Below are 14,636 nucleotides of genomic sequence, written 5' to 3'. Positions count from 1 at the left end.
TAAAGGGTTATTCTAAGCACTACAGTGTTAAAGCACATTGTTGCCAGAGCTGTAACTCCACCTCCAGCAGCATACTTATGAGAGGATGGATCTGCATGGAGAAACTGGCCTTCACTTGGAAGCACGTTTTTTTTTAATTTCATTTATTTAATTTTTTTTGTATACAGGAGAATTGATATTCCAATATTAGACACAATAGATTACACAATTAAGTAATTTTAAGCTCTTCCAAATTATATTAATTAGAAATAGATTATCTACACTGATATTAGTATTTTGGCCAGCATTCATAATACATAATACATAATACCTTGATAGCTCTGATAATTGTATAATTCTTTATTTGCTGCCAAACTTTACAAGCATTATCAGAACTTCAGAATCACACATTTAACTTGTCTTCAGGTCAGAATTTGCAGATCTTCTTATTTGTGTCTCAACAAAAAAAAAACTTTGGCTAACTCACCTGTTCTAGCAGGGTGGGTCTCAAGAAAAGATTTCAAGAACATAGCTCTACATACTCTGTTTTGATTGCGTGAACATACCACAAAAAAAGACCAGAAACAACTAATTTTCTTCTGCCGATCATCACCCTCTTCTCTAAATGTCAGAACTTCTTATGACAGCAGTTTCTTTCCACTTGCTATTTACTATTCAATCTGGTATGGGGATTGCATTACTGACCTTAATGCTCATGTAAATCTCTCTCCAATTTTGTGTACTCTTCCCTAGATGGTATGTGCAGTTACCTGACCAGGATGCCCATGAGTATCATCACCTAGAGACAGGTTGTTTTTCTCCATCTCCAAACTCTTTTCAAAATCCTGCAGAGGAAGAGGAGGATTTTCTGTGCGAGGAAAACTCTGTTCAACCCTCTAGACTGCATTCCCGTGTGGCTGAAAAGATACGGGAGCTGGTAGCCAGTGGGATTTATGAAGTTTATTCAGTCAGAAAACAGTTACGGTAAATATCACAAAACCAAAACGTTATTTTAATGAAAAAGTATAATAAACCAGGTGAATCCATAAAGTCTAAACTCCAGGGTTGCCTTCTAAAGTGTTTCTGTAAAATAGTTGTATGTAATAGTAAAATACTACATGTATCGGAGCACCCTGTACCCCAGCTGGGTACCTCCGCCTAGGAACGCTTCCTAGCTCGAACCAGGGAAAACGTCAGGGCTTCTGCACCAGTCGCGGTGGCTTGACTGGAGTCCTTTTGGACTCTCTCTGTCCTGGAACAGGATAGGGGACTAGCTCTATTTCCTCCCAGGGACTGGACGACACACAGTCCTGGGAGCTGTAGTCCTTACAAAGACTTTCCCCGCTGAATCCTCCACGAGCTGGAACAAGGTGCTGAGTAGTGAATAGTCCTTCCCCTCCCAGTAACGAGACAACACATAGTTCTAGGAGTACAACTGATTTTAATGACCCAAACTCAGCCTTTTGTGCACGGACCCCAGCATGGTGTCTCCATTGTATTCAGCACAAGTCCCTCCCAGCAATCTCTGGGCCTGGGAGATAATTGCATTAAACACCGGTAAGCTAATAATTTCCCAGGAACAGAGAGCAAAACACAAGCACATAAAAGTACCCCAAAACATAATAAAAACATAAAATAACCCTACAAATAATACATATTTAAATAGCCCTGATTTGAGCGCCCAAGATCTCCAAATAGCGCTCAGATCCATGCAGTGTAGGGGAAACGCCACTGCCGACCGGCCGCACAAGTCTTATGCCCAAAATAGTTCCAAGGCATTGCTTTTTCCAGTCAACTTTCGGGAGCTCCTGTAGGCGCAATACGGGGTGCTCCTCCTGGCTTTTAGGTAGCTTTTGTTCCCCTTAGTCTTAGGCACCGTCCCTCCACTAGCACTCTCCTGGCGGATTTCAAGTGGTTTAAAACCACTAACCAAATTGTTCGGGAACTGCACGGTCACCTAATGACGAAAACCGTTCCATGACATTCGCGGCTAAGTCCCGCTGAAGTGACCGGGAACCCACGAAGTCCTCATGCCGAAATTTGTTCCGTAGCAGTTGCAGCTAAGTACCGCTGGGGACCATTTGTGGGTTTGGTTCATGCGAACGGCCACCAGAGAGCTAGCGTTCGGTTCCATCCGCATGTAGGGAAATTGACGAACCAGGGGCACCCAGGGTAAGCTACTAATGGTGGCTGGGCAGGGAACTGTCCTAAACAGTTTCCCAGACCTTGACCATAGTCGGTGAGCAGGAGTCCGTGGCAAACGTACATGGGAAGGAGCATTTGTCACACTACACGAACAGGGTTATTCACTAAACTGAAAATTCAAAGTTAAGGCCAAAGCAGAAAAACTGGATGCATAGCCGGCTTAGAGAATGTTTTCAGATTGGCTGCTATAACCTTGAATTTGAAATAGTTCCCTGTAAATAACCATGTAAAACTTTAAATTCTGTTACCACTAGTTTTTGAAATAGTGAAATTAATTTCCACAAAAATACTGAATGATATCATGATTCTTGTGAATCAAATACAAATGTTCTTGTATTTTTGTCTATTTATTAAAGGCTAGGGGTCTAGTCATTAAGCACCATATTTACGTTTTTTTTTTTAAATTGGCCAACTCCTTTTGTTTCAGCTTTTAAAATTCCTTCGGGGGTCATTATATTCTCTACTGACTGAATTAAAAACAAATTAAGCTGAACGGGCCCCTGCTGTTTTCAAATTTCTAGTGTCTATGGAAGTGGTATTCAGGACCATTTGGCATCCTGAAAAGATCTAATTTTGAAACTTCATTTATTGCACAGTGTGTTTCATTTAGAATTTATTATCTCCTCCACTTTGAACAGCCTGCTAGAGCTTGTAGGATCCTCTTGTGTGTGATTATAGTTCAGCAGAAGATACGAATGTCTAAAGTAAACACACTGTGCTGTAAGATCAAAGTGAAAATTTGAAAAAAAATGGAGGTTGCAGAGAGCGCTGCATAAACAAAAGTGTTTGAAGTCCTTAATGAGAAAATGTGAGCAGTGCGACTGCAAGAACATACCACAGCTGCTTTGTTAAGCCAAATTTGTTTTGGTTCTTAGAATATCCCTTTATGTTAAAGGTCAACACTAGTATGCAACAGAAGTCTGCTGCAAAATGTTTTATTACATTCACTGGGACCTTGCAGGGATAAGCAAAACCCAGAAAACAGATTTTTTTGGTTTGCATGGATTTTTCATCTGTCCTACATAGTGAACATGTTAATAAGTGTACCTTGAGGCTTTGATACCATTGGCAAGTTATCAAAACCAACAATCCCAATATATTATAGCAACATGCTATTTTTATATTAGACAATTATACTAGAGACTAGCCCTGGGTATCGTATCATACTATTGACATCATTGACTCATCATACGTTTTTAATTTAGATATCAACCGGGTACAGCATTTAGAAGTATAACCTGCCATTTATATACAGCACTGTTTCAATAACTGATATTTTATTTCCTCATCAGAAAATTTGTGGAAAGAGAGCTTTTCAAACCAGATGACATCCCTGAACGCCATAATCTTTCCTACTTTCCAACAGTGGTTGACCTAAAGAATCACATTCACGAGGCACAGAAGTCCCTAGGAAATGAGGAACTCATCTATGATGCAGAAGGCAACCCAGGAACAGTAAGTGTGGTGCATGTTGAAATATATCTTGATTTTGTTTTAGTGTCTTTAAATGAATGCCAAATGATGGGCAAGAGAGTATGTAAAAAAATAAATAAAAAAATTTGATTATGATCCAACCTCAACTACCAGAAGAAAAGGGAATGACTGTTAAAGGAACATTATAGCATTAGGAATAAAAACTTAAAACTGTATTCTTAACGATACCGTGCTCCTGTCCCTAGTGACCACCACTGCTTGCCATAAAAATAATACTGACCTTTTTCTAACGCTGATGTTTCCTTGGCGCTGCTCACCTCTCCGCCTCCTGCGACATCAAGGAGGCATGGTCTCCTCCACGATGGTCCAATTCAATGCTCCTCATGCTCATTCCTATGCTTTCCAATAGGGGCGTTACTTTTACACGTTCAGTGCAGCAGAAATGGCTCTAGTGGTTGCCAGAAAGAGGTGCACATAACCTTGCAATTTAAACATTGCAGCTTCTAAAAAACTGCAGTGTTTTACTTTACAGGGTTAAAAGGACATTGGGATGAAGTAGTCTGGGTGACTTCAGTGTGCCTTTAATTGCTTCAAACAAAACTTAAGAGAAATGATTCAATGCATTTCTATGATGAGGTGCTCATTTGCCAAAACTGCATTTGGCCCAGCCCCCTTGCCGATTTTAGCCAATCCAATGCTTTCCCCATGGGGAATGTCACTAAGGGGGCGGGGCCAGTGCCGGCGTACCCGTACAGCACCTGAAATAAGGTGAGTTTTAATTATTTTTAAGTGGGGGGCAAGCCACCTAAATGGTGGGTTTAGGACTATAGTATTCATGTTTGTGTTCCTGATCCTATAGTGTTCCTTTAAGATAAGGCCAGAGACTAATGAATGTATTTAGAAAATTGGTCAGACTAGATGAGCCAAACGGTTCTTATCTGCTGTCACACTCTATTTTTCTACATTTCTAAATCATACTGCAAAATCTATTTAACAGGATGTTTTATTATACTGACATTCAAATATTTTAAGGGGCATTGGGTAGGGATCGACCGATTATCGGTTTTACCGATATAATCGGCCGATATTCGGGATTTTCGGCAATATCGGTATCGGCCGATAATATCTCCTAGGACCGCCAGGCTCATTAAGCCCGGTCCTGGGGGGGGCGGCAGCAAGCGCTGACTTACCTTGCCAGCAGCTCCTGCAGCTCCCCTGTCTAAATCTCGCGAGACCCGCGGCCGCAGAGCATTGCCACGGGTTACCACGGCAACGCTCCGCGCGGCACTAAGGGCCGCGAGATTTACACAGGGGAGCTGCAGGAGCTGCTGGCAAGGTAAGTCAGCGCTTGCTGCCGGCCCCCCCAGGACTTAACAAGCCACCGGACCACCAGGGAATACTATATCCCCCCTCCCTGGTAAGAAGCAGGGAGGGGGGACTAAAAGAAAAAAAGAAAACACACAATTTAAATATTAAAAAATATTAACATTAACATAAAAAAATCCCCCCCCCCAATTTTACACAAATTACATCACTACACAAACACACACACACACTGCATTACATACATACACACTACAAAAACACACATACACACTGCATTACATACATACACACTACACAAACACACACACACACTGCATTACATACACACACAAACACACATACACACTGCATTACATACATACACACTACACATACACACTGCATTACATACACACTACACAAACACACTGCATTACATACATACACACTACTCAAACACACTGCATTACATACATACACACTACACAAACACACACACTGCATTACATACACACACACACACACTGCATTACATACACACACACACACTGCATTACGTACAAACACACACACTGCATTATATACACACTACACAAACACACACACTGCATTATATACACACACTACACAAACACACATACACTGCCTTCACTTTACCCACACTACACACACTGCATTCACTTTACCCACACTACACACACTGCATTCACTTTACCCACACTACACACACTGCATTCACTATACACACTACACAAACACACACTCTGCATTCACTATACACACTACACAAACACACACTCTGCATTCACTATACACAACACACACTCTGCATTCACTATACACACTACACAAACACACACTCTGCATTCACTATACACACTACACAAACACACACTCTGCATTCACTATACACACTACACAAACACACACTCTGCATTCACTATACACACACTACACACACACTCTGCATTCACTATACACACACTACACAAACACACACTCTGCATTCACTATACACACACACTACACAAACACACACTCTGCATTCACTATACACACACTACACAAACACACACTCTGCATTCACTATACACACACTACACAAACACACACTCTGCATTCACTATACACACACTACACAAACACACACTCTGCATTCACTATGCACACACTACACAAACACACACTCTGCATTCACTATGCACACACTACACAAACACACACTCTGCATTCACTATACACACACTCTGCATTCACTATAAATGCACACTACACACACTCCCTGCATTCACTATACACTCTGCATACACTATATATACACACTACACAAACACTCACTGCATTCACTATACACACTACACAAATACACACTGCATCCACTACACACACAGCTCCCCTGTCTAAATACACTTCATCCACTACATAAGGCATGTATATTTTGTGCATTTACCGTTAGAATAGTTTATTTTTCAAAATGGTAAATGTACAGAATACCGGCAAGTTATCGGCTATCGGCCTGAAAGTTCACAGCTTATCGGTATCGGTATCGGCTCTAAAAAATCAATATCGGTCGATCCCTAGCATTGGGTTTATATCAGATAATTTTATGTTGGAAGGGGGAACTGATACATGCATTGTGATCATGATTTTCAGATATTCACAGCTTTTGTTGTTTGTTTGTTTGTTTGTTTGTTTGTTTTTTTAAGCTTCAGTGGGCCACAGAAAATGAAAATGTTCTCAATGAAATGGTTACAGTTACGTTTGAATCCCCAGTTGAAGAAGGTGAGCTTAACAAAATCCCTGTCCAAAAATACAACAAAAAAATATTAAAACAATAGGTTAGAAAGGTTCACTCTAGCACCGTGTTCATTATTGCATGTTTGTAGTGAATATGGTGCCACCATACCCCATTTTTTTAAACAGTCTTTATTTAGTTTTGAAACAGGTTTTATACAGAAATAAAACAAGACAAGAAGTACATAACAAAGCTATGGCAATACATGTAGCATCCTTTTCGAAGGCAAGCAATCGTCTTGATGCCAATTAACTTCCCTCAAATTGTAGAGGTGGAGAGATTCATGAACACTGTCAAACCAATAACTCAGAGCATAAAATTCAGGGAAGGGTGCTGCTGTCACTAGTTCTTAACCCATTTTTGTGTCAAACTTGAGTGATACGATACAAACTGAGGGTCCTCCAGGCGCCTGTGGCCCAGCCTTCCACTCAGCCTGTAATAACATTGCTGAAATGACACTGCCACATTAACATTGATTCATTTCAATGACAAAGTAAACCAAGCTTGAACAGTATTCACTGGCTGTGGATGTCGATTGGAACTCTCAGCCAATGAATGCTGTCCAAATATTGATGTTTTTTCAGTTTTTTTTTTTTTTTTTAAAACAATCTTTATTGAAAAAGTTATTTTCACAAAAAGCTCAAAAATATGAAGTATGCTTGTTCTGGAATATCACACCTTCTGTTTTAGCAATGGGATGATATACCACAATCCGTAAAGGAGCTATCATTTTATAACTTATTTGCCAAGGAAGCATACGTCTAACCCCTTAGAAAGAGAGGAAGTAGAATGGAGAACGAGTAGGATGGTGAAAAAGAGACAGAGAGCGTTTGGGGAGGGGAAAAGGGATGTTTTTGCTGTTGATCCAAAAGAAGGCAATAAACCCAGTTTGAAACGCTTTCCTATTTTGCAACTAACTAGGAAACAATTCCTTCTCTACCCCAGAATGGCAGTCAGATCTCTCCTTGGATCAACAAGCTGTGAAAGCTAAACGTATCCTTCCTGGTTAAGTACTTGTGTAGTAAATGCAATTTTAAATACTTATTGCCCTAGTTATTGCCCCTGCCTGTGGCAGCCATTATCTTCCATTTTTAAGCTTTTCAGCAAACCGAAGGCAGAGGGACCTGGTGCTGGAACCCAGACTTTGGGGCCAAATCATTTGAGAACACTCTTCACACATACAAGCTGACATGCTTTATGAGTCTGGAGTGGCCCTTTGCCGTTTAACCCCTTAAGGACCAAACTTCTGGAATAAAATGGAATTATGACATGTCACACATGTCATGTGTCCTTAAAGGGTTAAATGCATAACAAACAATTGCTGATAATGAAATATTGTAGATTTGCCAACCACTGTTGCCATAACCAATATATTGTCTATGTTTGATGTCACAAAAAGAATCCTTAAATAAAGTGGAAAATCTGACCACAGAACATACTGGTACTGACACCACTCAGCTGATCTCATCGCTTACCTCGATTCAGCCTAAAATCTTCGCACAACTGCAGGTTGGTGTCTTAAAAAATGTTTTTTTATTTTTTTCTAGGGATAATCATGTGAATACAGATGTAGTCATACTTTTTTTTTTTATCCCCTTCAAATAAATTAAAAAAAAAGACTATTGTCACTGTCAGTTTCCGTGCACCAGAACCACTACAGCTTAGTGTAGCGGTTCTGGTGTCTATCGCCTGTCTCTGCTGCCTTTTCAGAGAAAAGGCAGTGTTTACAATGCTGCCAGTTACACCTCTAGTTGCAGTCACTCAGACGGCCACTAGAGGGCCTTCCTATGTCAGTGCTGCTCAGTGTGCAGCACTGCCGTTCTGCAACTTCACACCCTGCATGGAGATGCAGAACGTTCTCCATAGAGATTCATTGATTCAATGCATCTCGATGAAGAAATGCTGATAAGCGCAGTGCTGCGTTTTGCTTTCCATAGCCTTCCAATGCGTTTCTATAGGAAAACATTTTTGATTGGCTGAGATCCAAGCCATGGATGTGGGGCCAGCCACGGCGAGACCAGCGTGGCATGGGAGAAAAGGTGTACGTTTTAAACCTTTTCAAAATGATCACAGTGGGGCAGGGGATCTAAATTGTTTGAACACTATAGTGTTAGGAATACATGTTTTTCTTTTCTTTTTAAAATTCTTTATTTTTGCACACGATAGGCAATAGAAGAATAATACAACTTGAAGGCTTGCGCAGAAGCCAAAATATATAAGAACTCACACAGAAATAGAACTATATCAATATCCGCAGATACAACAAGCCACTTCCGTACCACTTGCCCCCTATCGAGAATTTTCATTTTTCTATAGTTACATCATTTAAATTCCTTGCTGTTGCTTACAAGAGGTATAGCGATGTCAGCTCAATGATAAAGCTTGATAAATTAGAACATTGACCCTAAAGGTAGGAATACATGTTTTTATAGGTAAAAAGAGCCCATAGAAATCTATAGAAAGGACATTTAGGGAACACTGACGCTCATTAAGCTGTACCTAAACACAACCCCTTGCACTTACCTATATTTGCTACATATCCACGCAGCTTGTATTTATATTTATATAGTCATAAGATTAGCATTATTTCTATGTGTATGTTTTCCTTTTTTAATGCAAAAATTATTTATATAATTTTTAATGCTGTGCGGATAATACATTTCTACTTCTTGCCAAAGCAGTTTACATTGTTTGTGGTTATCTTCTCTGCAATCATGGGAAGATGTTACCACTAACCAGACCCTCTTCGGGTTTGCAGACTGATATCATACATTAAATGAAATTTCTCTATTTTAAAGGGGCTCCAACTGCAGCCACAGTTTGCATCTGCTGATGGGACACCTGCTCTCATAACTGTAAACCAACCAGCTTCAACGTTTACATCTCCTGAAGGTACCACAGCTCTAATAGCAGTCAACCAGCCAGCCTCGTCATTTACAACTCCTGAGGGGACAACTGCCCTGATAACAGTGAATCCTCCAGCCTTAGGCTCTGGTTGTCTTTTGAACCCTGGCGGAAGCAGTCAACCTGTAGTGTTTAGTCACATGCAAAGCCAACCAGATGAGGACTCACCTGTGTCTTCTGTCACAACCTTACCTTCTCCTGGTCACAACTTGGTCAGCATGGGACAACTAGTGAGAGTGGAAGATGCCACAGCAGTGGCAGGAGAAGTGCATCAGATTCTGCTGGGAGAGATGCACCCCATCCCTATTACAATTGTAGAGACACAACCATCTATTGGTGAGTAAACTTGTTTTATTGGTGACCTTTAAAAAGGGATGACCCTTTGCTACTTCAAGCTACTGTATGTAATTTAGCACAAATCTTTCAATTTATCAATGCCTGGGTCAAATTATGATTGTGAGGTTTGCAACATTTCCTTTTGAAGAATGTATTTAGCAGAGTGGAGATCTACAAGGAAAACATTTCATGGTATGACTGTTAGAAAACTGTGAAAATCAGTTTCTGTTTGTGATCTATTTTTATGTTACATTAAAATACTTGAATTTCGGCTATTTGTTGACATTGTGTATAAACTTTTGCCTTCAAAACCATGCAAAACAATAAGTTGCCTCAGATGCACTGCGAGAGATTGGAGTTTTCTTAGTAACTCCACTAGATTCAAGAACATCAACTTTGGGAAAATAGCAAACTGCACATGTTGTTTTCTTTATAAAGTGGTGAAGTTTTGACCAAAACGTTTCAAGCCTCTATAGCAGTACTTCCTGAACAGGGTCTATCTCCTTATGTTCTTTCAGTGGGACCACAATGGAACAGGTTAATCGTTGAACACATTAAATTGGTTGTTGTATCAGCACTGTCTTTCCCAATATGTTGGACACCCAGAAAAGGGGTTTTGCAGAATTTTAAGGACACTTTAGGTACTCAGACCACTTCATCTTAATGAAGTGGACTGGGTGCCATGTCCCCTTCATTTTAACACTGCAACTGCAAACATTGCCATTCAGCAGGAACAACAATGTGCACAGTGCAAGGGTTATTTGCAAAGTACTAACCTTCCTACCAGTATGTCTTTTGTAGTCCATTCAGCCTCCTATTATTGATATTACAGCTGCAAAAGCTGTTACACAGTGTGCATCACTCAATGCTGTCCCTGCTCACCCTGCAAGGTATTTCCTGTGTGAGAGACTGTTAGTGGGCAGATGGCAAGGGAGCCCTTTCACTTCCTGTCCAGCCTCACACACAGACACTGGAGGAGCAGGGACATACAGCACAGCTATCAATCATAGAAGGCTGCCTCACCTGATTACAGAGAACACTGTAAAAGGCTCCTAATAGTTATCTCTCTATCAGCCCACTTAAAGTAATGCTTAGAAATACAGATGATGTTCCATGAGACCATCTATTAAAATAGCCGAGTGTAACTAGGCCATTTCGTTGAATGCCCCTCTAGGTGCTGTCTGAGTGACAGCCACTAGCGGCATTTTAACCCTACAATGCAAACATTGCCATTCCTGCAGAACATTAATGTTTTACACTGCAGTATTAAGACAAGAGAGAGATTGCTATCAGACCACTTCAAGGAGAAATGTCACATTTCATTATTATGTAGCTAAAGGCAGCTTTTTTTTATTGTGCTAAATAATAAAAGGCATATTGTAACATTACTGTATTTTTAAAGATTTGTTTCCCCCCCCCCAAAAATTGTGCTTTTATTTATAGTTAATGCTTCATCGTGTCAGTTAGAAGGGATGAAAAAAAAAAAAAAAAAAACTTATTCAAATTTCACTAATAACTTATTGTGCTCAGAATCAATGTAATTCTGTGATTTTTTGTTTTTAATTGTTTGAAGTTTTTTTCCCTGGGGGGAGGTGGTTACAAATATATGGAACTTTCTTATTTTATGAAATTCGGAATTAAGTGTTAACAGTGAAATGACCACATTCTCTTATATTAGCTGTCGGCAACCTATGGGCTATGGCACATGAGGCTGCTGACCCAAATGGGCCAGGTAGAGAGATCAGAGGATCTCCCCAGGCAGCCCAGCATAACCTAGCACCTAGAGTACATGCGAGCCTGGGGTCTCCATCCTCGGTGGGTGCTGACACCACATGGGACCCTCCCTTGCGATCTGGTGCTTTTCAGTAGGTAAGAGCATGGACAAGGGTTACCATGGCAATGCTCCGACTCACTCGCAAAGTGCTGGAATTAAGTGAGAATCAGAAAGGGTTTGAACCCAAGGTAAGGGCACTGTTGATTTCCAGTTCCACCTCTTGGCCACCAGGGATTAATAAGGACTCATCAGAATTAAAAAAAAATGTTTTTAACAAGTTTATTTTAATAAAGAGCCCCCTTACAAGACCCCTGCAAACAACCCCCACACACAATATAAACACTACCGACAGCCCCACCCACAAACAGCCTCACCGTATAACCACACATGTATCTCACATATCCACACTCAACAACACAGAAGGCCCTACCACACATCAACCCAAATGCACACACTTATAGCAGACGGCACAAATATACATAAGGAATACCTTAAATAGACCTCACCATGCACACAAATACTAAACAGCAAACACCCAAAACCCCAGACAGTCCACCCACATACATACCACAACAGGCAGGCCACATACCACATACACACAATAGCACAGACAACCTACACTACACACATTTTACAAGCAATCACCACACACACATACATACATAACCTCAAACAGCCCACACACAGTTCCACAAACAGCCCACATGCATACACATTATAAACAGTCGCCACTTTACACTAATACTGTAAACAACTCACATACACACAATCCTATACTTAAAGGGACACTCCAGGCACCCAGACCACTTCTGCCCATTGGAGTGGTGTGGGTGCCAACGCCCACTACTCTTAACCCTGCAAGTGTAATTATTGCAGTTTTTTATAAACTGCAATAATTATCTTGCAGGGTTAACTCCTCCTCTAGTGGCTGTCTACTAGATAGCCACTAGAGGGAACTTCCTGACTCATAGCACAGATTTTCTTTGCTAGAGCGTCGCTGGATGTCCTCACGCTGTGTGAGGATCTCCAGCGTCACTCAATTCCCCATAGCAAAGCATTGAAAATCTTTTTCAATGCTTTCCTATGGGGAGCGCTAATGCTAATGGGAGGGAGAGGGAGACGGTATCTCCAGTGCCAGGAAAACGGATTGTTTTCCTGGCACTGGAGTTTCCCTTTAACAAATCTGGCAGTCCACATACACACACACAATACCACAGACAGCCACACACTTGTAAATATTGTAATTAGGGCACACTGACAGCATACACAAATGATACAACAAACGACAGTACTATCTACAACACTACTCACAGCACTCACATAACACCACAGACATCCCACACACATATATAACACACAATATATACAGCCCACACACACATGCAACCTCACAAAGCATGTGGCGCTCCCATACATACCAACAGCCGTTTTCCTCAAAATAAATAAATGTTGCTTTAAAAAAAAAAAAAAAAAATAGGGCCTGCACAGAAGGGACTTGGAAGTTTTACTTTGGCACAGCGCTATTAAAAGGTTGCCTACTCCTGCCTATTCATGAAAGTTGTGTGCAGAAATTCTCCAGTAAGAATTGTGTGAATTCTAATCTTAGAAGGACAGGCAGGCTTACAGTCTGTACACCTACTCTAGAATGTATCAGTCTTATTGACCGGTTTCCCATTTGCCTTAAATGGTCTTCTCGTGCTTTCTCTTCCAAGCTAGGTATAATTTAAACTCAGACTAACTTATCCATGGAATAAATGGATATAATTTACAGGAATAAAGGACAGGGTTTAAGATTTCAGTAATGACTCTTTTTTTTTTTTTCTTTTCATTTGCAGTCGACGTCAATTCAGCCAATGCATTTTTCACAAAACACATTGAAGAAGTTAAAGAAGAGACCCTCGAAGAGCAGCTGTCTGCCATAGAAGAACAAACCACAGAGTGCCAGGATCCAGCATGAACTGTGAAAGGATCATTTTCCGCTTACTGTGGCCTTTACTGAAGGAGCAGAATTAATGAGCCCTCATATTGAGGGTAAACTTAAGCATGGATGATAAAATGTGATGATCCAAAATTTGGATGTATTTCAATATACTCGACTGTGGCTGCATTGTTCTCTACAACTGGCTACAAATCTTCTTCTTAAATAAAGCATGGTTAAAGAAGCCATTTTGTATGCAGCTCCGTTATATATGTATATATGTATATGTATATATATATATATATATATATATATATATATGCGTGTATATATATATGCGTATATATATATATAGTTGTAAAGTGATTTCTGTCTACCACGAAAAACAATAGAGACTTCACTTGTACATGCTAACTATGAATGTTTCATTCTGGCTTGCTAGTTGCTCTACTAATCAATGTGGGTTCTACAATACAATAGAACACGGGAAGGCAACCTTGGCACTCAAGATTTTGTGGACTACATCTCCCATAAAACTCTTACAGCCATAATGCTGGCAAAGCATCAGGGGAGATGTAGTCCACATCATATGGAATGCTGAAGGTTGCCTACCTCAGATATAGGACATAACTCGAGTTACACCCTCATATAGGAGCTGGACCAAAGCATCAAATATACATACATACAATCTCCAGAAACCTTTATCATGCCAGTAAATGGATAATCTGCTATTTCTGATTTGTCTCCATAAATCTTGCAATTCCTTTGTCAGTTCACAGATAAGTGAACATAATTAGTACTATAAGCTGTATGTATGCAGCAGATAAAAAAAAGATTTGCAAACTGCAGTGTGTAGTTTTACATATGTTTCTCCCACTGTCTTTTAACACATTCCATCAGGTAGGTAGGTTTTTTTTTTTTAAATCAGATCCTCATTGAATCAATGCTCTCTTGTAGGGATTTGCAAGACGTAGAATGTCTTCATC

The 14,636-nt window shown here is 40.3% G+C and overlaps 1 protein-coding gene across 3 annotated transcripts in view; it reads left to right on the top strand.

Moving 5' to 3' along the window:
- CARF (calcium responsive transcription factor) overlaps positions 1–13,899 on the top strand; it is a 34,845-nt gene extending 20,946 nt beyond the window's left edge. The window contains exons 10-16 of one of the 3 annotated variants that reach the window (XM_063429842.1): positions 733–963; positions 3,477–3,639; positions 6,630–6,705; positions 7,640–7,711; positions 8,151–8,227; positions 9,517–9,958; positions 13,568–13,899. In XM_063429842.1, coding sequence (XP_063285912.1) covers positions 733–963; positions 3,477–3,639; positions 6,630–6,705; positions 7,640–7,711; positions 8,151–8,227; positions 9,517–9,958; positions 13,568–13,689 — 1,183 coding nt within the window. In that variant the 3' untranslated portion in view covers positions 13,690–13,899. Of the gene's footprint in view, positions 1–732; positions 964–3,476; positions 3,640–6,629; positions 6,706–7,639; positions 7,712–8,117; positions 8,228–9,516; positions 9,959–13,567 lie in introns of all 3 variants that reach the window. The other 2 variants (XM_063429841.1, XM_063429843.1) reach the window with 2 other exon arrangements.
- The last annotated feature ends 737 nt before the right edge of the window (positions 13,900–14,636 follow it).

The sequence above is a fragment of the Pelobates fuscus genome, chromosome 8 (genome assembly GCF_036172605.1).
Source record: "Pelobates fuscus isolate aPelFus1 chromosome 8, aPelFus1.pri, whole genome shotgun sequence".
NCBI lineage: Eukaryota > Metazoa > Chordata > Amphibia > Anura > Pelobatidae > Pelobates > Pelobates fuscus.
The sequence above is the reverse complement of the archived record's forward strand: the minus strand, read 5'-3'. Positions and strand labels throughout refer to the sequence as shown.